The 26,335-nt window shown below is 41.5% G+C and overlaps 1 protein-coding gene across 1 annotated transcript in view; it reads left to right on the top strand.

Annotated features, from left to right (window-relative positions):
• LOC127580134 (voltage-dependent T-type calcium channel subunit alpha-1G-like) overlaps positions 1–26,335 on the top strand; it is a 278,942-nt gene that overhangs the window by 150,005 nt on the left and 102,602 nt on the right. The window contains 5 exon segments of the mRNA XM_052033345.1: positions 1,519–1,612; positions 3,143–3,330; positions 5,578–6,024; positions 8,538–8,638; positions 12,963–13,086. Of these exon segments, the coding sequence (XP_051889305.1) occupies positions 1,519–1,612; positions 3,143–3,330; positions 5,578–6,024; positions 8,538–8,638; positions 12,963–13,086 (954 nt within the window).

Here is a 26,335-nt window from a genome sequence, read left to right as displayed (position 1 = left end):
CAGAACGCTACACTAAATGGTGGCTGTACCCTTCAAGTACAGTGCTGAACTGAAGCCTCATCTGCCACTCTCAAGTGGAAATAAAGTTTCATGGCACTGTTTGAAAAAGAACATGATCTCCCAATATTTATCACTCAATCAAATTCTCCAAAACAGACTAAGGTCACTATTATGTCTCTTTCATGTGACCACACTGTGTGTAAATTTGGCTCTCTTGTTTCCTACATGACAGTAGCATCTACACCTTTAAAGTACCATATAGTGGTTTGGGATGGCACAAGGTTATGAAAGGTGCTTTATAAATGCAAGTCTTTCTTTCTTTTTTTCTTCATATTGACTGACCAGTGAGCAGGGATACACTTGCCACAATGAACTCATGATATTCTACCAAGTTCTGTTGTTGCTTTGTTTTCTGAAGCAAGAGAGGTTTACATTAATATAAAAAGCAATTGCGGCAACATTTCCAGAGCTTCTTAGCACTGCTGCTGAGTGGCTGGGTTTCCAACCTGCCTGTGCCCTGAATGAGGAATGCAAATGATTTTCAACCAGGTGGCTAGCTGGGAAGTCTTGTACGAGCAGATCAGGTGGGAGATGCTGCCACTTTTATTTTGTTATGCATCTGGAAGACTTAGTTAGATAGCCAGGAGTATGGGAGTTAATTAAGGTGAAGAGATGCAAGTATTGCATGTAAACCATTGGGTGCTGAGATGGAAGGAAAACTGTGAAGTGTCTTCATGGATGATCACAAAGCAACACTGTTAGAAGGTCGTAAAACTGGTGTCATACTGGGATCTGAAGAAATTGGAAATGGATATAATAATAATATAATATCATTAATATAAATGGAGCCTTTTATCTAATTACAGTCTTACTCTCAGAAGATAATCCCAAACCTACAATAAACAATGTTTCCAGCACAGAAAATAGTGTCTAGAAGCACATGACAGATTACAAAAGTCAGCAAGAACCAATTATGATGAAGGAAGCAATGAATGAAAAATGACTGAGAGATAATCTCTCCCATTTTCTCACTAGATGTGCTTTTTCTAACCTAGAATCTTGCAGAAGTGACAACCAAGCCATGAGCCAGAGCTCAGTAGGTAGCACCTCGTCCAGTCTGAGGTTGTGACATGTTGTTAGCTGGAAGGAATGTGGCCAATAAGAGGAAAAGTATTTTATTAACATTTTTTAATTGTGCTACTATCTTGAGGTCAACAAGGAACACTTTATGCTGCATGAGCTGCTCACTATAAGCATGCTGTAACAATTGTTGCACGGCCGAAATTAAAATCAATTTCAAAAATTAAAATCAAATTACTACTTATCACCTCTTTTCAAAGACATTTCCCTGTGATTGAGGTAAGGATCATAATTTTTATTTACATTATTTATTACTATTTCTTTCTGAGATTTTACTTTTGTGGTTCACTGTCTGTGATGGGAATGTGAGGGGATTGTACCTGAATTTTGCACAATTTTGCATCTGTAACTTAAGTCTCTGCTTCACTCTCACTGAAGGGAGATGTCTCGAAGTCAGACTCAGAGGCTGACTTTTATTGTCAGAGCCTGGATGATGAAAGTGGAAGCAAAAAAGATCTTCCAAATACTACACGTAAGTTCAGCTGCTGAATAAATTTTAGTTACAGGTAGAAAGTTTTGTGTATTCTTTGGACAAACCATGCATTTTCTATGCATATTGACATATTATTAATAGTGGAACCAGTTTAAAAGATACTCTTCCAAAGTGCTTCAAAAGAAAGTTTATTGCATTAAAACATTGTAGACCTCTCCACACCTGATTCCTTAAATCTGACCTGTAATCCTCTATGAAATTTGGACTTTTGAAATATCTACCCACAAATACTTTATTTCTATAGATCACTAGCTTTCATTCCCAGAAACTTTGAATGCTTGACCTCAGAAATTTTGGATGAGGTTTTCATTTTGGTATTCTCAGTAATAATACTCTACGATCATGAATGCAAATTCCTTTGATTTGTTGGATGTTCTCCAGGCCAAATCTCACCTACTCAACTCTCCATTTTTCCCAGGCTCATTGTCCTACAGAAATCAATGCCTGGCATGCCAATCCCTCCACACCAAGTTCTCAGACACTCAGGCCTATGCAGCACCTCCATGTTTCTTTGCCACACTAATGGATCACTGCCTTGTCCAGAATAAAATGCCAAGGATGGCTCCTGTAAAACTTCATACCACCAGAGGAATTTGACATAGAAACAACATGCATGTCATAGCTCGTGGCCAGTTGTTCAAGTCATCATCCAATTCCACATTGGATAAATCTCAGTGATACAGGACAGGGGCATTTCCCCCTTCACCATGCTTTTCACCAGCTGCTGGCCAGCTACATTTTCATAGGCCTCAGCATCTAGTGCTGGTTTTCTTCCCAATAATGCCAGTGGATACAAAATCACGGACAAAGTAGTCACACTCTTTTGATACCTTTACACTCATGACCTTCCCATACATAGCATGAAGTTGCCAACTGTGGTTGGAAGTACCCCAATGTCACCACATAACCTCCTGCCTCACACCACCTGATCACCATTGGGTGACCCATTCATCCATCCTTCACATGCATCACTTTCCCACAGCCAATCAGAATGCAAATGTTACCCAAGTGGATAATTCTTGCCTCTCAGTCAAACAATTTTTTTTTGATGTAGTTTTATATCTAATAACACCTCAGAAAAGCGCAATCAATGCTTTGATTTTTCACCTGGAGTCTGCTTGCTGTAGCGCCTTGGAGATTAGAAGTACAGTGAATCAGTGACAGTGGATTAGCAATATGAGTGAAGTGTGCCTTGAAATGTTCTGCCGAGTATCCTATAAAATCTGGTGAAATTATAACGTTAGTTCTTTGCTTGTGACCAAATATGTTTGAAAAGAATATATCTGTGTGAGTCAAGTTATAGGAATCAGAATCAACTTCATTATCACTGAATTATATGACATGAAATCTGTTGTTTTGCGGCAGCAATACAGTGCAAAGACATAAAATTACTACAAATTACAGAGGTAAATAAATAGTGCAAACTAAAAGGAATAAAGAGGTAGTATTCAAGTGGTCATAAAATTAGGACTGGCGGCCTTGAAAATTGTTTTTTTTCCTCCACAACAGTGATGGCAGCAAATGGTCATTTGGATGTCAAAACCAGTCTGACCCCACCGCTCATCATCCACACTAATGCAACGCCAATGCCAACACCAAAGGGGATGCTCTGCGGTGATTCTGCACATATGTATACTGATTCCCGCAGAGGTAGCAATGTATCAATCGATCCCAATTATTACGAGCAAAAGTCACCGGTAAGACATTTAGTATTTTCTTCAGAACAAATGTGGCTTTTTCTTTTTCATCACATTGGGAGCATTGCATACAAATGTAGAGCAGAATTAATAGAAGCACGTATAGACCTTTCAACCTCTGCTCTGCCATTCTAATCTTTTACCTCAGTGCCACTTTCCTGCACTAAGACCATATTCCTTGCTTCCCTTAATATCAAAAAATCTATCAAACTTATGTATTGAATATGCTCAACCTCAGCACAATTTTCCTGCCTTGTCTCCAAACCCTTTTAGTCCTTTAGTATGTAAAAATCAATTGATCTCAGTTTTGAATATAATCAGGGCCTCAACAGTCCTCTGAGGCAGAGAATTCCAAAGAACCAGTTCCCTCTACATTAAGAAATTCCTCTTCATCTCTGTCCAAAAAGGCCAACCCCTCATTTTCAGTCTGTGACTATTGGTTCTAACCAGGGGAATCATCAAAACTGCATTTACCCTGTCAGGTTACAATCTTGAATGTTTCAACTCAATTATCTCTCATTTTGCTCTACTCAAGAGAGCTCAATGTAGTTAATCTCACATCCTTCGACAAACCAGCCATTCCAGTAATCAGTCTGGGGATCCTTTGATTTGTCCACGCTAACATTTTGCAATTTGCAAACTTTCAGCTGCAGCACTAAAATTTTTTCCTTCCTTTCTTTCTTAGTGGAGGTATTGTGTTTCCAAGTCATTCAGTGTTTAATAAAAATTTACGGCACAGGGTATACTGTTCAACCTGACGTCATTTCCATTAAAAATGGTGCTTAATCCCACTTCCCAACTCTCGATCCTGATTTTTGCAGGTTATGGCACATCAATTTCTCATCCAAGAACTTATTTATTTCAAATATACCAAGGGTTTTTATCACCTCCACTATTTCAGGCAAAGAACTCCAGACTCCCACTATCCTGTGAAGAAAAAATTTCTCTTCTCCGCTCTGATCCTTCTACAATTACTTTCATTCTATTCCCCCTGGTTTTTGACCTATCTGCTAAAGGAATTGAGTCACTTTTATTTTATGCCTTGGCTAATAAAGAAAAAGCATCTCTCAAAGTAAGGAGTACTATCATCCCTAGGGCTGTGGACCCTCAGAGGTTGATTGAATTCAAAACAGTGATTGTTGGATTTCTGACTATTGAAAGAATCAAGGGATATGAGGATATGATGTAGTGGTAGAAGATCACCAATTATCTTGTAGAATGGTGGAACAGGTCTGAGGGGCCGAGTGGCCTACTCTGTTTCAATTTCTTGTGTATTTTTATACCTTTTTAACCACCTTCTTGACCCAACTCTCCATTTTAAGGATCAATAGACATACACAAAATCCACACATTTCTTCCTTTCCTACAGAGCAGTCTGATGATGTTTACTTTGCCTCACTGGGGATCATTCTTACCTCAGAGTAAGAAGGATGAGGTTTCAAGTCTCACCCCAGAGACTTGAGCACAAATTCTAATCTGCTGCACAGTTGGAAGAGCCACCTTTTGGATCCAGTGATAAAGCAGATGCTTCATCTGAGCACTCAGGTAGATGATAAAGATTCCTTGGCACTCTTTAGGAGAGCAAGGGTGGCTCTCCCCCACCATCCTGTCTAATATTTATCACCACAGTATACTATAGAGTGATTACTGTATGCAAATTAGGTGCTGTGTTCCCTTATGTTACCACAGTTACCACACTTAAAAAGAGTACCTCATTATACAAAAAGGGCTTTTGGATTTGTGAAAAGTATGATAGAAGTGCAAGGTTCTATCTCTCCTTCCCTCATTCTTAACTTTCTTTTCTTCCTTACCACATTTTTCTCTCACACCTTCCCTACGCTGAGACAAAAATTAAAAAATGAAATGTCCTTTTAAGAACATAAGAATGAGGAGAGGAACTTCAGACCCTTAAGTGTGCTCAGACCATGGCTGAAGTTCTATTTCCACACAGTTTTCCTGCCCTATCTCGACATCCTTTAATATGCAGAAATCAATCAATCTGAGTTTTGGATATAATCAATGACTGAGCCTCCACAGTCCCTGGGAATACAGAGCCCCAGAGGTTCATCATCCTTTAATTTCTCCTCATTTGATCGATATCATGAATTTCTCCTTTCATTGAAGGTGCTTATCCTTGCCCGGGTGCAAATACTTTGGTCATCACAAGATCTCCAGTACCTTTCTGTTTTGCTTCTGAATGCTGGTAAGGTTTGCTGGTTTTCTGATTCCGTGTCCTCTTGCCTTCAGACCAGTGCACGTAGCTCCCCCTACACTCCTTGGAGCACAGCCAGCAGCTGGAACAGCCGCCGCTCGAGCTGGAACAGCCTCGGCCGGGCTCAAAGCCTGAAGCGCAAGCACCAGTCTGGCGAGCGGAAGTCTCTCCTCTCGGGCGATGGCAAAGAGAGTTCCGAAGAAGGTGACGGGTCGGAGGACGAGAGAGCCAGTCGAGCGGGTAGTGGGAGGGGACCAGCCCCCCAGCGCGTGGAATCTCTGGAGATCAAGGGTTCTTTCGATATTCCTGAAACCCTGCAGGTACCTGGCCTTCACAGATCCCCCAGCATCCACAGCAGCAGGGCCCCACCGACAGACTGCCAGGACTGCAATGGTAAGATGTCCCCTGCCACCATGCTACGTCAATTCCACATGGATGAGCAGAGAGCAGAGTTTGAGAACACTGAAGATGAAATTGATATGGTGAGTGATGCCAGTGACTGACCTATACAATAGTGTTTTATATTTGTTGTACAAGTCATTGGTGAGGCCAGATTTGGAGTACTGTGCGCAGTTCTGGTCACCTAACTATAAGGAGCCTATCAGTAAGATTGAAAGAGTGCAGAGGAGATTTACTAGAATGTTGCCAGGTCTTCAGGAGTTGAGTTACAGGGAAAGACTGAACAGGTTAGGACTTTATTCCTGGGAACGCAGAAGAATGAGGGGAGATTTGATAGAGGTTTACAAAATTATGAGGGGTATAGACAGAGTAAATACGAATAGGCTCTTTCCACCTAGATTAGGAGAGATAAATACTAGAGCACATGGCTTTAGGGTGAAAGGGGAAAGGATTAGGGGTAACATTAGGTGGAACCTCTTCACTCAGAGAGTGGTGGAACGAGCTGCCATCTGACGTGGTAAATGCTGGCTCACTCTTAAGTTTTAAGAATAAATTGGATAGATACATGGATGGGAGAGGTCTGGAGGGTTATGGACTGGGTGCAGGTCAACGGGACTAGCGGAATAAAGTTTCAGCACAGACTAGGAGGGCTGAATGGCCTGTTTTCTGTGCTGTAGTGTTCTATGGTTCTATGGTTCTATTTGAAGATTTTTCTCAGGGATGAGTTGAACTTGGTATAAACGGAGGGAATGGAAGTCCAATCACACTTACCTCTCTGTAGATGTCATCATCAACCCTGCTTTCTTCAGAAGACAAACCAGATACTGAGAACCTAGGAAGCTCCCTCTATCCATTAGGATTTCTTTATTTTTTCCTGTGTCTCATTCTGATATTTTTTCCCTCCTTTTTGCTGTCTCCATCTCTCTCACCCTCTCGAGAAACAAAGGACTGCAGATGCTGGAATCTAGACGAAAAACACGATGATGCTGGAGGAGCCTGCTGAGTTCCTCCAGCATCATTGTGTTTTTCATCTCTCGTTGTGTAGCTCTCCCCCAACCACTCTCACGATGGTTCACATTGACATGAACTTGTCCCATGGCCCTAAATAAATAAAACAACCTACATTTTGCTGTGTACTACTGACAGCACTTCCCCAGCTAGGAGTCACTACATTTGAGATTTCTGCAGATGAATATGCAAATGTGGTTCTGAATTTCCTGACAGCAGTTCATCAATTCCTCTTCAACTCTGTTACAAATGTTAGAATCACTTTGGAATCCAGCATGCAAGCTTGAAATTGCAGAAATTCTCCCTCCATCCCCAACATAAGCTTGTAAGGGACCAAAAAGGAGCTTTTTTAATTGTTTTTGATTTAGTTTTAATATTTTTAATATTATAACACTAAATAGTATTATAATACCATTTAATAGTTTTTGAATGATTCTGAATATCAGACTCTTAAGAAGTATGCATACCTTTTGACAGTCTGCTATACACAGGGGCAATGGTTTGCCATCTGTCAGTTTCTTTGTGGGCCCAGATATTCTGCTCCCTCAGTGTGATGCCACCAAGGATGGATCACAGTATATGGGCCAATATATAAAAAGTAAACTCACCTGAAATGCAGCAGATGTAGATTGCCTGAATAATCAAGTAGATCAGATAGTTTCTAACCCAAATATATTAAGTGTAAGGTAAGTTTGTTGCATTAATAACAATGTCTGTACTTCTCTGTCATTCCAGGACTGTGGTTGCAGGAAATGCTGCCAAAGCAGAATCAGTTTGATCAAACCTGGAATCATTTTGCTCTGACTTTAGTGATGTTGCTCATTCAGGAATTTGGAATCTGTATTATGTCTTATCTGTATTATCTGTACAATAGTTATTTAATAACATCATTTAAAAGACATTTGGACAGGGAAGCACATGGATAAGGAAAGGTTTAGAGGGATATTGGCTAATTGCAGGCAAATAGGACTAGCTTAGATGGGCATCTTGGTCGGCGTGGATGAGTTGGGCTAAGGGGCCAGTCTATGTACTGTGTTACTCTGTCACTCTATAAGAACACAGGAGGTGACTCAGCCTATTGAGTCTATGCCGGCTCCCAGCGGAGCTGTTCCAGTGATCCCAGTCCTCCTCTTTCTGTTCCCTGAACCCTTGCAACTTATTGTCTCTCACACCTTCCCATCAATTCCTATTTGATTCTTTTGCCACTTACCGACACTAAAGGGTAATTTACAGTAACCAATGAACCTTCCATCATATCCTTGTGATGTTGGAGGAAACCTGAGCACCTGGGGGAAACTGGTGATGTGACAGAGAGAATATAAAAACTCCACAGAGAGTCCCTGAGGTCAGGACCAAACCGAGCTATGAGACAGCAGCACTGTGTCACCAATGTCCTTCACAATACTTGCACTTTTTGTTTGGTCAAATGAAAGGGTATTTTATTATAGTTAAAGGTGCCTCTGTTGCTGCTAAAGGAACCGCTTCCAATACTGATCTTTAAGTGGAATCTTCCTGTTTCCAGTGACTGGAAAGAAACCAACGCAGAATGTGGACACCAGAACTGACATGTGCTACCTTGTTTCTGCAGAGCAAAGGAGCACGGTTGCTGGCATGGATTCAAAGCAAGCTGCCACCCTGTTTCAAGGAACGAGAGGGCTGGTCGCTCTACCTCTTCCCACCACAGTCCAAGTAAGAATTCAAAACTATGAGCTCTTGCTGTTAATTAAATATAAGGTATCTTTATTAGTCACATGTACATCAAAACACAGTGAAATGCATCTTTGGCGTAGAGTGTTCTGGGGGCAGCCCACAAGTGTCGCCACACTTCCGGTGCCAACATAGCATGCCCACAACTTCCTAACCCATAAGTCTTTGGAATGTGGGAGGAAACCGGAACACCCGGAGGAAAGCCACGCAGACACACGGGGAGAATGTACAAACTCCTTACAGACAGCGGCAGGAATTGAACCCGGGTTGCTGGCGCTGTAATAGCATTACGCTAATAAGTACACTACCCAAAGGAGTTAATTGCCAGAAGGGCACTGGAAATATTTATTTTTACAAAAACAATGCAAAAGATTTATAAAAAAAGCAGGACTGAGAACTTTCCTAGTAAGACAACTTGCATTTATATAGTGCCTCTAACACAGCAAACTCAAGGGGCATCACAGAAGCCTAAGCAAGTTAAATTTGGCACCTGAACATAATAGAGTGAAAATTGTGGTCAAAATTGTAGCTTTTAAAGAGCCCCTTAAGATTGAAGAGTGAGCTAGAGTGACACAGAGGATAAGTGTACAGGCACGATAGTGCAGTGGTTAGCGTAATTCTATTAGAGCGCCAGCGACCCAGGTTCAATTCCTGCCACTGTCTGTAAGGAGTTTGTACATTCTCCCCGTGTGTCTGCGTGGGTTTCCTCTGGATGCTCCGGTTTCCTCCCACATTCCAAAGACGTACGGGTTAGGAAGTTGTGGGCACGGTATGTTGGTGCCGGAAGTGTGGCGACACTTGCGGGCTGCCCCCAGAACATGCTACGCAAAAGATGCATTTCACTGTGTGTTTCGATGTACATGTGACTAATAAAGAAATCTTATCTTACAAAGGAAATTCTATGGCATGGAACCTAAATATATAGTCACAAAGGGGGTGGTGAAAATCAGAGCTGGGAGAGATACGTAAATTGAAGTTGGGCAGATAATGCTGAAGGAGTCTACAGAGAAAGGGCGTCCACATTGTAATTGGAAACCTGGAGCCAATGCAGGTCTCGGAGCAATTGATAGCCTGCGAGAAATACCCACCAGAATTGAAAGGAAAGGGCAACTCTTCAAGAGCTCAAATAAATGCCTGTAAGGGAAGGATAATTTATTTTTATTTTGATAATTTAATTGCCAAAGAAGTGTCTAAGGAAGGATGGGGCAGACGTGCATCAGAGAATTGGAGCAGGGTAGTTCCTCTAATATCTCATCAGCCCACATTAACTTGTGATTGGAACAAAAAACAGGATCAATGTCAATGCTGGTTCTTCATAACTTACCTACGTTAGAAAGTGGTGACTTTAGTTTTATATATGACAGAATGTTGAGGCTGTTATTTGCTTTGTTCTGAGCTAAATGCACCAACAGAAGACTATTCCACTGTACATCATGAACTAACTTTCCAACCAAAGCCTGTGGTATATTCATTCTAATGAGCAACGAAATAAGGTTAATCCATTCACAATGTATCTACGTTGGTCTTTCCAGAGATGCTAGGTCTATGGGAAGTTACCATTTCCAGAAAAGTAGGTAGTTTAAGGGATGCACAGGATTTATTAATAAAACCCTAAAGTGTGCGATAGACAAATTAACAACAGAATTTCTAGAATTCTATTAGAATTAAACTGTTCATTATGGATCTGATTGGAAAAGAAATGCCAGAGGACTGTATTTTGTTAAGTTATTGACTTAGCATGCATAGAATTTACAGTACAGAAACGGGCCAGTCAGTGTAAATTATCCATGTCAGTGATTACTCTCTATAAGTCTCCTCTAAACTTTCTTCATCTACCTATCTGTTCATTCTTTGCTAGCCCCATATTTATCTGGCTTCGTTTTAAGTGCATCTGCACTGTTAGACTCAACCACTCCATGTGGTAACACATTCCGTATTCTAACTGCTCTCTTAATAAAACATTTTTTACTTTTATTGCTCTTACTTGGACATGAATCAACATCTTTGGTGAATGTATTTTTTTTTGCTCCTAATTTAAAATAATACATAAATTTTCAGTAAGAAACCTAGGCAGTCATAATTGTGTTCGTTTTTCAGGCTGCTTGATTATTTAACAAGCTATTTAACACTTGCAATTGACAAAATAAAGATTGATATCAGTGAAAAGTAGATTGATTGCCAGTAATAGCTCAGTGTACAAACTGACAAACACGATTCAATGAGTGTGGTAAGGAGGCCTTGTACTTAACAAAGTCGAGAGGTTGAGTATTCCTTTCAACATATGAGGCAGCCAATACAGTCAAACCGGAGGCAAAGTAAATGACAGGACATGCACAGATGAACTCAGAATCAATCACTATGAGGAAAAGGAAGGTGATTTAAAGGAAGTATAGTATTTTTCAGAAGAATTCTGAGGTAAGGCAACGGTATTGCTAAAAACAGCAGCAGAGTTTACATGGCCGAATCAAATTGGACTTAGCCTGCTGGCTGGAGTCACCATTCATGATCTACAATTACTTCTAGATGAGATGGGGAGAATCAAATGAATTCAGTAAAGTGTAACGAGACTTCAGAGTCAAGTAGGCCTCAGTGTCAAGTAGGCCTCAGTGTCGAGTAGGTCTCAGAAAGTGCATCCTGGAATGCCCTGACAGCCTTTGACAGCTGAGAGTGGAGCCCCACTTCCTATCAAAGCCATCATGGCTTTGTAACAACTGTTAAATGTCTCTTAGGGTTGCTTTAAATAATTTAAAAAATCATTCAAAATGAATTTAAAACACATTATAACACCAAGAAATAATTTAAAACATCAAATTAAAGCATAATAAATAAAAAACATAACTAAACTTGCCTGTTTTCTCATCTAATCTACAGTGCTGACAATTCCCATTGAAATCAATGGAGTTGCCCATCCAATGTGCAGAATGGGAGAGCTATCTCCTGTTATCAGACTTCTTTTGTGCAGCCAACCATCTCTGATCTCCAGCCCATTGTGTAAATAGAGGACAAGTGAAAAGGGTAAAGTTTAACTGAAGGCTTTTAAATTAGGTGTTTGCACATGAGAGACGTTTGTGCAGCAGATACTGGTGAGGAAAGCTGAGAAGCTACGGCTGCTGAAAGGGCTGTCCCTACAGGTTTCAGTTCTTTCTTTGACTTGAATCAGATTCCTGGCAGGTAAATTGGATGCAGGTTTAAAATAACTGGTGAAAGATCAAGAAGGAAGTTTAGGATTACTTTTCGGACAATCTTTAGTTCACCATCTGAAATGTTAGTGAAAGGAATTACATCTAGAAAAGGAAAAGTATTGGAGGGCTATGGGGAAAAACCAGGGAGTGGAACAAATTGGTAGCCCATTCAAAGAGCCAGCTCTAATGTCTGGGCTGAATCGCTCTTCATTTCTTGTGTTATTCCCCTGCGCTCATCTCCTACCATCCCCAGTCAAACTGGTTGGATCCGTAATTTTCTTTAGCTGATCCAGAAGAGATTTAGTTTAATTTGGCATTGTGTTCAGCACAGACATTGTAGGCCAAAGGGCCTGTTCGTGTGCTGTAGTCTTCTGTGTTCTGTGTTCTAATTTGTTGGAATGACAATTATAGTTTGACCTGTACATAAACGTATAAAAAAATTTTTTTAGGTATTTTGAGCTTGTTAAAATGTGTAGAATGGGAAAGGCAGATTCCCCAGTGGAATGGAAAAGAACCCTAGGCTCCACTGCTGGATGCAGCAGTGTCCGTCACTCAGTATGTTCCATACCGCCATGAATATGTTAATTCAGGACCTGCGTAGCTGGGAGCAGCTGAGTGTGCTGACTATAGCCATCCCTGTTAGCCCCCTGGTGGTAAGGAGATTCACAGGTCTGATCCAGTTGCTTAGACTATTATTAAAATGCATTCTTCACTTAAAGTCCTAGATGTTCAGTGATGTGATAAATGAACAACTGCGAGTTGGTGGACCAATACCTCTTGCAGTTTACGTTTTGTTAGCTTTAGTTAGGAAAGGTAACACAAACAACAACTCAATTTCATCCACTTAACACTGTTGCACAAGAGCAAGATTTGCCTCTGAGAAATTAATACTATGGATTTTCTGGGGTTTGTCAGCAGTCTGCAAAGAACGTTCAGTATTTCTCATGTCTCCACTACTTACTGATCTTTGTGCCGTTGGAATTACTTGTGGTATCACAACCCTTCATAATTTTTAATTTTGACAATGGTGTTGTCTGCTCAATTTGGTCACTGTTTTAGAGTGACAGTTGCAAATGACTGTATTTGTTTTGTGTTGACAGTAAATGAGTATCTTTCTTTTATAGGATTCGACATGTTTGCAGCAGAATTATTTCACACAAGATGTTCGACCACATTGTTCTTGTCATTATCTTCCTGAACTGCATTACCATTGCCATGGAGAGACCAAAGATCGATCCGAAGAGTGCAGTAGGTTTCATTTCTCCAGTTCATTCTTTATGGCCTCTTTATTTTATATTGTTATTGTGAAAGCCATGGGATGAACACCACCAGGCTCAAGGAATTCGAATTGGAATTGGTTTATTATTGTCACTTGTACCGAGGTACAGTGAAAAACTTGTCTTGCATACCGTTCATACAGGTCAATTCATTACACAGTACATTGAGGTAGTACAAGGTAAAACAATACAGAATGCAGAGTAAAGTGTCACAGCTACAGAGAAAGTGCAGTGCAGGTAGACAATAAGGGGCAAGATCATAAAGAGGTAGATTGTGAGGTCAAGAGTCCATCTTCTCATACTAAGGGCAGCTTCTATCCCGCTGTTATAAGACTAGTGAATGGTTCCCTAGTACAATAAGATGGAGTCTTAACCTCAAAATCTACCTCGTTATGACCTTGCACCTTATCGTCGACCTGCACTGCATTTTCTTTGTAACTATTACACTTTATTCTGCATTCTGTTATTGTTTTCCCTTGTACTACTTCAATGCACTGTGTAATGAATTGATCTGTATGAATGGTACACAAGACAAGTTTTTCACTGTACCTCGGTTCTTGTGACAATAATATTCCAATTCCAGGTAGAGGACTGCTTAATTAAATTGTAAATTGGTTTATTATTGTCACATGTACCAAGGTGCAGTGAACTACTTTGTTTTGCATGCCATCCACGCAGGTCATTTCATCACATCAGTACATCAAGGTAGTACAAGGGAAAAGCAAAAACAGAATGCAGAATACAGTTACAGAGAAAGTACAGTGGAGGCAGACAAAAATGTCCAAGGCCGTGATGAGGTAGATTGTGAGGTCAAGAGTCCATCTTATCATACAATGGAATAAATTAACATATGGAATGAACAGAAGTGGATGTAGGCAGGCAAATACTGGGATGGATAGATGGATAAATAGTTCAGGATAGATAGATATTTAGATAATAACTGTAGATATAACAGTGACAGCTTATATACTGAAAGAAAAGTAAGTAGAGTAAGTGGACAGATGGAAGATACAAGATACATAAACAAAAAAAAATTAACAGGAGTAAGCAACACTTTGAACAGTTGTGCTCGTATGCTTCAAAATAAAATCTCAAAACTGCCCACCCAGTCGTTACCGTAGCGTGTGACTGAGTTGTATTTACAAGAAGATCAGCTGGGTTCCTGCTCCTGATTGTGATTCAAGAATCATGTTGGAAATCACTGGAATGTTGGAACAGCACCAAGGATTGTATCTGTCTTGGCTCCGTTGAGCCTACAACCTAACAAGCTGCCAAGACTCTGTCCAGGATCCTGAAATAATGGTGACTATTTAGAAGAAAATCCAAAATGTTGATAGTTCACCGAAAGACACGGATAAACACCATCTAGCGTCCCACTATTTTGTCCAATTACATCTGTGTGGCAACTGATCCCACCCCACCACCCCCCCCCCCACCCCGAGATCATTGTTGGTGCAGCTTTTTGACTTCTCCTCCTTCTCAGGCAATCCTTGGGGCAGAGGAAGGGGTCAATCATCACACTCCTACAGTCAGCAATTCCTCCTTGAAGCCCTCAGAAAACCTCCTTGAAATCCTTTTCTATTGTGCTTTCAGTGACTGCCTCAACCTTATTACTGAGTGTGTGATTAGACACAAGGATTAAGCCACTTGATTAGTATCCAGAGGACTGGACTATTGATCCAAAGACACAAGTTCATCTCCCACTATGGCAGCTATGGAAATTAATGTAACCTAATTCAATAAATTTGGAATTAAATAAAAACTAGTATCAAAAATAGTGACTGCAAAACTTCCAGCTTGTTATAAAGAAACACCTGGTTCATCAATGCCCTTCAGAAGAAGCAATCTCCCATTCCTATCCAGTCTGGCCTAAAAGAGACTCCACATCCTTCAATAAGATTGGCTCTTAACTGCTGTCAGCAATCAGCCCAGAGACAGTAGGGGATTGGACTATAAATGCTGCCCTTGCCAGTGAAGTCCCTCTTAAGATTCATTAAAAAAATTCACTGTCTAACCTTTCATTTCTAAATCAATCTAAATAATTTTATTATGTTAGATGTGTTGTTAAAGTGCTAGCATTTAAGTCCATCAGAATGGCCACTGGGTTAACATGATCCTGATCACTTCATCTTTCCCTCTCTCTTGACTGCTCTGTGGCCTTCCCTTCCTCTTCAGCAGTCATCCTTGTCTCTCTTTACACTTTTACTGTACCTTCTACCAAGTCCTACAGGAACCCCCTTTTCCTATCAGTCATGATTTGTCCTCTATATCACAAGTGATTGATGATTTCATTGCTTCCCCCAGATTCCTCTGGCCCCTTCTCCTATGGTTTCTCCAGCCTCTGCACAATACGTTACCCATCCACAGTCAGCCCTTGACCTTGCCATCTTGCAGGACTTTCGATCTCTAAAGTGTCCCCTAACAGCACGGTGCTGTAGTGGTTAGCATAATGCTATTACAGCACCAGTGACCCGAGTTCAATTCCCACCACTGTCTGTAAGGAGTTTGTACGTTCTCCCCATGTGTCTGCGTGGGTTTCCTCCGGGTGCTCCGGTTTCCTCCCACATTCCAAAGACGTACGGGTTAGGAAGTTGTGGGCATGCTATGTTGGAGCTGGGAGTGTGGTGACACTTGCGGGCTGCCCCCAGCACATTCTCAGTAACGCAAAAAGACGCATTTCACTGTGTGTTTCAATGTTCATGTGACTAATAAATAATTATCTTATTTTATCTTATCTTATCCCTAAAACAAATATCTTGCAATAATAGTAAATCTCTGTTATCCAACATGCTCGGGACTGGTGGTGCTGGACTAGCAGATTTTCTGGACTGCTGGATGTTAATTCTATTAATTTTCCAATACAATTTTGATTCACTTTTTTTGAGATGTAGAACAATAAATTCTCCAGAGGAAGCAGTAAGGTTAAAGGAAACATGAGAAACAGGGCCCCAGTGCGTTTAAAGGAAGCAAGGGGAAACTGAATCTGGTGAGTTTAAAGGAAGCATGGGAAACATGGCTCCAGTAAGTTTACAGGTAGCACAGGAAACATAACCTAGTAAGTTTAAAAAGAGTTCAGGAAACAGGGCTCTATTGAGTTTCAAAGGAGCATGGGAAATAGGGCCCTGGCGAGTTTAAAGGGAGCTCAGAAAACGGAGATCCATAGAACCATTGGGATTTCCAAATAATGGGTAACAGATCATCATTTTTACTGTATACAGCACATATTCCATTCATAGAACAGCCCAGCATACACACTTTCTTAACATGGAGGAACATAATCCCTGGTCAAACTCCAAACTTATAATTTCCCTTTGCAACCTCTGAAAGGAATGACCCCTTTTCAACATATCTTCAGACTCTACTTTTTTCTCCAGCATCCAATAACACCACACTGCTTTTGAATTCCTCAAGAGTGGCCTTACCAGCACTCCCAATAACCTAATCATCTCCTTCTGGCTCATCGTCTCAGTAGAATTTTCTCTTCTGCCTATTTATGGTTTAAGGGCCACAGATTTGACCAAACCTCCCACAATACTCCCTCGGTTGTCAACACCAGATCCAGATGGTATACAATTCACAGTGAAATTCAGAAACTCTACGATCATATCAGTGCATAATAACAAACAACATTCTCCTTTTGCCAATGTCACATTAACCACTCCTCACTCCACCCCACCCCACAAGCCCATCATACCTTCACCACACCCCCCCCATACACAATCCTTCCTTGTCCTGTAGTGTCTTGTATAATGCACGTTGTGACAGTATCCTACAGTTCGTGGGATGGAAGTGTAAGTAAAGACTGAAACTACTGTATTGTGGTATGTTATTGAAATACCATTGAGCAGATAACAGCTGCAGATTGTTTCAGGTCCGTCTGGAAGTAATGGTGTTAGTCACTTTTGTTCCGGTGTGAATGTTATGTTCTCACATCATGGTGTAACCTGACAGACAACATCTCTACTTATGTATAACTATTGTGTTCCAAAATACTGACTTTACATTGACTTCCTTTATTTCTGACCATCTCTTGCCCCCACCCGGCTAACTACCCAACCCCTGCCATTTTCCAACGTCTTCACATATCACTTCTTCCGTTTCCAAGCTAATTTCTTCCATGAATTCATATCATTGTACTATTTGTATTAAGACATTCTGATGTAGGAATTGTTGATGTGAACGGATAAATGCATGTCTGATGTTTTTCTGTTCATTGTTTAGAATTGAGCATTACAATAACAGGGCAGGCTGAGATCATTCGTCCAGTAACAGTAGTATCATTAATCTCTAGAATGTAATCCTTACAGCACCATATGATTATCAGCCTGATATTTGAAGCCACTAGTTGGAACACCCATCACTGTGTCCCTCCCAGTTTGACACACACTTATATGCTCAGAAAGCTAGATAGAATCAGAGGAAATTTTGCCAACTCCTTTAGCAACTTCTCCTTCTGCAGTCAAGGGCAGTAGATGTGAGGGAGGAACTCTGAAAGATGACGAGCCAACAAGCCTCACCTTCCGCCTCAGAATCCTCCAAGATAATCTCCCAGTCTAGAGTCCTCTCCATGAAGCAGGATGAGACGTGCTCATGATACTTCTTCCAAAAGGCTCATAGGGGCAGCTCTGTGATCCATAGCCTTAAGGAAGAAGACAGTGCAGTAACATCCTCACACACAGACATATTAGGGATCTGCAAATCCTTCTATGTCAGTCTGTATGTCAGAAAGGCCACAGGCAGCACAGCCTCCCAGAACTTCCTGTCCTTGGAGGTCTTAGATGACAGCAAATGGGACCTAGAGGAGCTGACAGGGTCCATCAGTTCCCTTGATTCGAATCAAACTCCCAGAAGCGACAGTTTCCCAGCTGAGTTGTACTCGGCTCTGTGGGATTGGATGGGCCGGGACCTGCTGGAAGTGTACAACGTTGTACTTCTGGCTGGCAGCATCCATGAGGAAGGGCATCATCACCCTCATCAACAAACAGAGAGCGGAGAAGGGGGACATCAGGAATTGGAGACCCATATCTCTGTTGAATGTGGATTACAAGATCCCATCCACAGTTGTTGCAAATCAGGTTAAGTCTGCCCTAGGAAGAGTGATTCACCTGGACCAAACCCGGACTGTACCTGGCAGGAAGGATTTTGACAGCCTTGCAGTGCTCAAGGATACCATCGCCTATGTCTAGGACAGAGGGTTGGATACCTGCCCGGTCAGTTTGGACAAGGAGAAGGCCTTCGACAGGATATCGTACATGTATACATGTGGTCTCCAAAATGGGCTTTGAGGAGGAAATCAAAAATTGTATCCAACTGCTCTATATAGATATCAGTAGTGCAGTTCAGATCAATGGGCGGGGAAGCCTCGAGTAAGGCAGGGTTGTCCTCTCTTCCCTGGCTTGTTTGTGTGCTGCATAAAGCCTTTTGCTGAATCCATCAGGAAGGACTGGGCATAAGAGGGATGATGTTGCCAGGCAGTGGGGGCACTCAAATCAAAGCCTCCCTGTACATAGACAATGTCACTGACTTCTGCTCAGATCCACGATCGGGTCCACAGATTGATTAGCAACTGCAGCCAGCTTGAGTCAGCAACAGGGGCTCGTTGCAGCTGCAGGAAGAATGAGGCCGTGCTCTTCGGCAACTGGCCTGACCAGTCCACTGTCCCCTTCACTGTCAGGTCTGACTGCTTGAAGGTTCTGGGGATCTGGTTCGGAAGAGCTGAAGCACGTAATGAAAATTTGGCTGGAGCAGATAGACAAGATTAAACAAAAAACTGGAACTGTGGGAGCGGCGCTCCCTCTCGTTAACTGGAAAGACCATGGACTTCAGGTATGAGGTGCTCTTGGTGCTGCTGTAACTTGCTGCAGGTGTGACCCATTCCCCTCTCCTCTGCCTTGGCAGTCACCTGAGCCATCGTCCAGTTCACCTGGGGTTCCAAGATGGAATGTGTCCAAAGGGGCACAAAGCACAAGTCCCTGACAACGGGGACAAAAGTCCTCGTCCTTGTCCTGATGACACCTTTATGTGTGGCTGCATCAGGGTGTGTTTGGAATCAAAGTACACAGGCACCAAGTGTCATCATGTGCTGAGGTTCTAACTGTCCCCAGTGTTGCCAAGGATAGGCCTGACCTCTTTGCCGTGCATCATTCCACTCAGTTGGACTTGGTGGTCTTCCAGTTCAACCAGATGTCCATAAGGGAATCCTGTTGACTGGCACATTCTAGGTTGCAGAGGGACGCACTGAAGCTAGGTGCAGCCAGCGTGAATGCTTTAAGGGGAAGGACTACATTCTAAGGTCCTATTGCCTCTGGACGCTGAAGGGATAATCCCTGTGCAGAAGCCTGTCAAACACTTGAAGTTTGCACCTATCCTTTGTGGAAAAGTTTTCCAGAGAAACACCTTTGACCACAAGTTCATCAGGTGGTGATCAGTGTGGAATGTCTTGCAATGGATTCTGTGGAATGGTTCCCTGAGCATACTGTCCAAATCATCTGGCAGAATACCTCGTCACTAGAACTCAACAACAAGTGGTGGCGAGAGGGGCCGTCCCTATCAGATCCTTCCTGTACGATTGGGATCTCACTGCCAATGCACACTGCCTTCAAGACGACTCTGGTGAGGATGGGATGGCTGCCCACCTCTTTGCAGACTGTGCAATTGCAAGGAAGGTCTAGAAAAGTATGCAAGGGTCCTTGTAATGTTTCATCACAAGCAGCTGTGCAACAGAGGATTCTCTGATTTACAGGCTGTTCCCAGGGACACACACCGAGACAGACATCAAGTGCTGCTGGAAGATCATCAACTCGGTGAAAGACACCCTTTGGTCTGCCCGAAACTTGTTGGTCTTCCAGTACAATGAGATGTCCATAAGGGAATCCTGTTGACTGGCACATTCCAGGCTGCAGGAGTACCTGCTAAGGGACACACTGGAACTTGGTGCAGCCAACATGAAGGCTTAATGGGGAAGGACTACAGTCTGAGGTCCTACTGCCTCTGGACGTTGAGGGAGTAATCCCAGTGCAGAAGCCTCTCAAACACTTGAAATTTGTACTGTTCCCAGAGGCTACATGATTGGCTGTAGTGCTCCGTACACTAACACTACCAATGTAGAGCACTGAATGTATAGACTGTACAACACTACAAGTGTAAAGTTAGCCTTGCGCTGTGTTTTTTGTGGGGTTTTGTTTGTATTTTTAGTACTTCTTGTATATATTTTTATATGAATAAAGTTTATTTTGAAATAAAGAAAACACACTTAGATAGATTGTAAAATGACAGCTACCAAACTGTCCCTTTATAAATGATGCAGAACCAATGGATATTCAGTAAATTATGATCTATTCCCAAACCAAACAGAAAGATAAATTTTAATTTTAAAAAATGAGTGGAACGTTCATTTCAAAAAGGAGAAATATTTAGATCTGTATGTGAAAAACTAGGGAATTGGGGCTTATTCAATGGATGGAATGTGTGATTCTGAGAATAGGAGGATGCAATAGGTTTACAGTATGTAAATTAGGAGAGAGTGCGAGCTTGGATGAGAAAAATGATGACATTGTCAGGAATAAGCCCTGCTTTCTATACATATCACAACTTATTCTTTGTCTAGCTCCTCGGACCACCAGTGGGATATTTATTGCCCAGCATCACTTCCCAGCTGAACAGTTGTTTAATGTCTTTGAAAATATTTAGATAACATTTAGTTTAAGGTTGTCTTTGAAGTAATTAATTAATTGTCTGCCAACATTTAGTAAAATTATTAACAGTCCCAGCTTCTCTGTGGTGTGTGCACATGTGTATACGTTCGTGTGTGTGTCTGTATTTGCGTGTGTGTCTGCATGTGCTTCTGTGTATTTCCCATGTAAAATGGGGCACAGTTAAGTGCCAACTGAAAAGGAGATAGCTTATGTTCGTTGCCAATGGACTAAAATAAATTTATCTCAACATGTTATGATTTGACAGTCATATGTATTTGTTTAAATTCCATGCCCTATGTTTGTAAAGGATTTATGATCCCTAATATCCATAATCCCCAAACCTCTGAACAGGTTATAGCCCTGTATTTATAGTTTTGATGATTCATTACCAGATATTATAGCGATAAAAGGTCACTTTGATTGAATATGCACCACTTATTTATAGTAATGATTTTGGAGTGTTGTTAAACACATGGTCATATTTTATTATCGTTTTGTTAAACATCAACTACTGGTTTCTGGCAGATACTTAAATGAAGTGAGGCCAGAAATAACAGCAGTCCCATGGAAATATAGAGAAGAAGTAGTTCTACTAGTAGAAAGGATGTGGAGAGCAATCCAGTCAAGGTTGACACAACATGACACCCTGCTGAAGCATTTTATATTCACTGCTGGTGCTGAAATGTAAAAAGCATCTGTGAGCAGCGCTGGAGCCACTGGTTAAACAAGGCTCTGGGAACAGCGCTCTTAACAAGGATCTGCCAGTCCTGGAATATAAACTCTGAGTAGCTCATGGGCCAGTGACATAAAGTTGCAAGCACAACACTTTTATTATCACTACTTAAAATCAACTCCAGATGTAACTGGGTCAGTGAGAGTTCCAGCAGACCCATCATATATTAGTGAAGCACTTTCAGTACCAGGAGCTTGCAGTATAATAAATGTATCAGGGAACATTATAGTATCACTTCACCGTATTAATGGAATTTTAGATGGGCCTGTAAAATTGCTTTAAACAGACTGTACTATCAATCTTCAGTGTAAATGAGGAATTAGATGATTAGCCTCTTTCTATGCAGCATAAATGTGATATTAAGCAAGCTTACAATATTGCCCCATAACATATACCTGCAATACTAACTAGACAGTTCTGGGAAAAAAAATTGTGCCACAGTACAACCAAGGTAGAAGACATTATTGGAATCCCATCCCACATCATAAACTGTTCAATAAACAGTTTTTCCACTTCACATGATAGCAATAAACAGTGAGTGTCATGAATCTCCAATGCTTTGTCGTGATAACATCATAGATCTTATTAAAAATGTAATTAAAATCATAAGATGCTGCAAATACCTAGCAGATGCAGCATCTGTGGAAATCCAAACTGCGCTAAGACTTAGGTCAATGACTGTGTCTTATTAAAGATATCTTGCCTTTTTTGACTGTGGAATTCCACAAAACTTACATCATTCCTTTTAAGCTGCGATTCCATTGCCAGCACAAATGTACGTGTTTTATAAATGTCTGTGGGATGTTAAAACCTACACATTCCTGTTATCACACTTCTTTTGTGCAGCCAACCATCTCTGATCTCCAGCCCATTGTGTAAATAAAGAACAAGTGAAAAAGCTGAAGCTTAACTGAAGGCTTTTAAATTAGGTGTTTGCACATGAGAGACGTTTGTGCAGCAGATACTGGTGAGGAAAGCTGAGAAGCTACGGCTGCTGAAAGGGCTGTCCCTACAGGTTTCAGTTCTTTCTTTGACTTGAATCAGATTCCTGGCAGGTAAATTGGATGCAGGTTTAAAATAACTGGTGAAAGATCAAGGGAGTTTAGGAGTACTTTTCGAACAATCTTTAGTTCACCATCTGAAATGTTAGTGAAAGGAATTACATCTAGAAAAGGAAAAGTATTGGAGGGCTATGAGGAAAAACCAGGGAGTGGAACAAATTGGTAGCCCATTCAAAGAGCCAGCTCTAATGTCTGGGCTGAATCGCTCTTCATTTCTTGTGTTATTCCCCTGCGCTCATCTCCTACCATCCCCAGTCAAACTGGTTGGATCCGTAATTTTCTTTAGCTGATCCAGAAGAGATTTAGTTTAATTTGGCATTGTGTTCGACACAGACATTGTATGCTGAAGGGCCTGTTCATGTGCTGTAGTCTTCCGTGTTCTATGTTCTAATTTGTTGGAATGATAATTATAGTTTGACCTGTACATAAATCATAAATACATAAAAATATTTTTGTAGTTTTTTTCAGCTTGTTAAAATGCAGGGTTATTCATATGCAGAGTAAGGTTCCCTCTGTATACCCCAAGCAGACAAGAGGCCCACCACTACAACCCACTTAAACCAACCTAGTGGCTTCATTGAATGGGACTGTAAATTTACCGTAAATCCTAGACCGTGGTGTGGGTTGATGCCAACCAGAAAATCAATTAAGACTGACAATGATTAACTTCACATTTGGATTTTTGCAATCAACAGACAAAGAAGCTTCCATTGCTTTTAGCTACTTGTAAACTAGAAATAGAAGGGCAGTTAACTCATGATCTTTCCAATAACTGCAGTATTAATTTGTCAGACTCATGATGAAAGTAACTTAGTAACAGAGTGACTGGGAGTTTAAGAGCAGGAGGCTAAGAACTGGAATGAAGACACATCTGCTAACCATGACTTGGACTCTCGTGGTTTCTGTTTTAAGCTGGAAGAGACTTCCCGAAATTTTCTGATTTGACTTAATAATTACTAAACTCCATGATATTTTCACCAAATGTTTCTATATCAGTTTGAATTCAAAGGATTCAAACATATCACACAAGCAAAGTCTACTTCCAGAAAAGGAATACATTGAGGATCTGTTGCTACTTTCAAAAAAAAACAATACCTTACCAAAATAGGAATGGAATATTTTGGAGATGCTAATGAATCCACGAGAGTATGAAGAAAGGTGGGTGAATGAAAAGCAGAGATGTTCTAGTTGAATGCTAGAACAAGCTCAGGGTATTGAGTGGCCTGTTGCATTCCCTTCATTTCATTTTGATTCACGTGGAAATAAAGAACCAAGGTGACTGAGCCCAACACTCATGAGCAATCAGCCATAGTGGCTGAATAGCCTTTCTCATTCCCAGCTTTCTTACTGCTCATTTGTGAACTGATCTCATTCATACAGGCCATCCCCAGGTAACAAACAGGTTCTGTTTTTACAGACGTCCATAGGTTGATCTTGTCCATACGTAGGAAAATACACAAAAACCACTTGATATGGTAACCGTACCTCCACAGTATTGTAATGAATGGCATCAAAAGCTCATAATACTGATAAGAGAAAATAATTACTCAAAGTGGAGAAGAAGAGGAAACTAATCCTGCCACTTGTAGGTATGAGCAGATCTATGTACTTCGGAATTTTGAATGTAATAATATTGTGGGGGGCAGCCTGTACTCAGTGAGGCTGTACGGAATAGTGGTGCCATATATGAGGTAGTACTGTTGCCACCCAGCTGCAGAGACCTGGGTTTAAAACTCTAAAAAACTTTGTTTATACAGCACGGTAAGAGGCCCTTCTGGCCCAACAGGTCCACACCACCCATTTAAACCTATGTTAACCTACGCATACATGTTTGGAATGTGGGAGGAAACCAGAGCACCTGGAGGAAACCCACACAGACACGGGGAGAATGTACAAATTCCTTACAGACAGCAACGGGGATTGAACACCAATCGCTGACACTGTAATAGCATCACGCTAACCGCTACGTTACCGTGCCACTTTGGATCTTGATCTTGGGTGCTGTCTGTGTGGAGTTCTCCCTGTGACCATGTAGGTTTCCACCGGATGCTCTGGTTTGCTCCCACAGCCCAAAGACACCCTGCTGGGTTAAATGGCAACTTTAAAATGCCTCTAGTGTAGGTGGGTAGCAGGAGATTCAAGATGGGTTTGTGATAGAGAATAGTTTACAGGTAGGCAAGGAGGGGAATGGGACTGATGGGTTCTGGTCACCTCACTACAGGAAGGATGTGGAAGCCATAGAAAGGGTGCAGAGGAGATTTACAAGGATGCTGCCTGGATTGCAGAGCATGCCTTATGAAAGCAGGTTGAGGGAACTCGGCCTTTTTTCCTTGGAGCGACGGAGGATGAGGGGGGACCTGATAGAGGTGTATAAGATGATGAGAGGCATTGATCGTGTGGATAGTCAGAGGCTTTTTCCCAGGGCTGAAGTGGTTGCCACAAGAAGACATAGGTTTAAGGTGCTGGGGAGTAGGTATAGAGGAGATGTCAGGGGTAAGTTTTTTACTCAGAGAGTGGTGAGTGCGTGGAATGGGCTGCCGGCAACGGTGGTGGAGGCGGATACGATAGGGTCGTTTAAGAGACTTTTGGAGAGGTACATGGAGCTGAGAAAAATAGAAAGCTATGGGTAAGCCTGGTAACTTCTAAGGTAGGGACATGTTCAGCACAGCTTTGTGGGCCAAAGGGCCTGAATTGTGCTGCATGTTTTCTATGTTCTATGTTTCTAAATGACCTCTTATGTAAGGAGCTGTGAGAAGTTCAGGACATCTATCCCAAGTAAACTCTTCAGTCCATGCAACTGATCTGAACAATCCATCAGCAGTCACTTGGAGGGGCCTTTTTGGAATGACTGCTTTCTGTTACTCTCTCCCTCTGCCTCAGTATGCTATCACTTTAATAAGGCCAGAAGGAGATCAAGAAGCAGGGTAAGGAAAAGAGTCTGTTCTGAGGATTCATTGAGTTCCTGCCAACTTATAGTTCGACAGCAGCATTTCCTTGGAAATTCCTCCAATACTTCCCTTAGTGTTTTGAGGGAATTCTCCATGGTCTGCACGCAAGCTTTTGATAGTTGGCCAAGGAACTGAAGCCTGAGATGGCTGCACACAGCAAGCTGGATGAGGAAGCCAAGTATTAATTGATTGCAGCTGAAGGCTTTCTCGTGCAAACAAAGTTTTGGTCAAGCTGTTAACCAGCTCGTCCTCTTAAAGGATGAAGATACCATTTGAACAGGATAATTTTCATCCTCCCACATCACCCTGTCCCAGTTTTCTCAACCTTATTCTGAAGGCAATTTTTGCCTGGTTATACTCCAGTGAAAAAGCTTTGCATTTGTGTTGCAACTTTCATTATCTCACAACATCCCCAAATGTTTTACAGCCAGTGACTTATTTCTTTTAGAAATATTGATGTCATTGTACTGGACACAACTCCATGGGCAATTTGTGCAGAGTAAGATCCCACAAGTAGTAATGTGATAATAACCAAATAGCCAACAGTTTAAGAGATAAACATTGGCCATGGGTCTGGGAAGGAACACCTCCCAAGATCTTCTTTAAAATGTTGTGGTATTGTCTTTTATATCCACCTAAGAGAGCAGAAAGGAGCTCAGTTTGAAAGTATCTCGAGCAGTGCTTCACTGTAGTGTCAGCCCAGATTCTGTGTTCAGGTCTCTGGAGCAGGTTGAATCCATCCAGGTAAGATTGTTACCTGCTGTGTTACTGCTGACTATTGGGA

This window comes from Pristis pectinata, chromosome 18, assembly GCF_009764475.1.
Source record: "Pristis pectinata isolate sPriPec2 chromosome 18, sPriPec2.1.pri, whole genome shotgun sequence".
NCBI classification, from domain to species: Eukaryota; Metazoa; Chordata; class Chondrichthyes; order Rhinopristiformes; family Pristidae; genus Pristis; species Pristis pectinata.
This window is presented reverse-complemented; position numbering and strand designations above follow the sequence as displayed.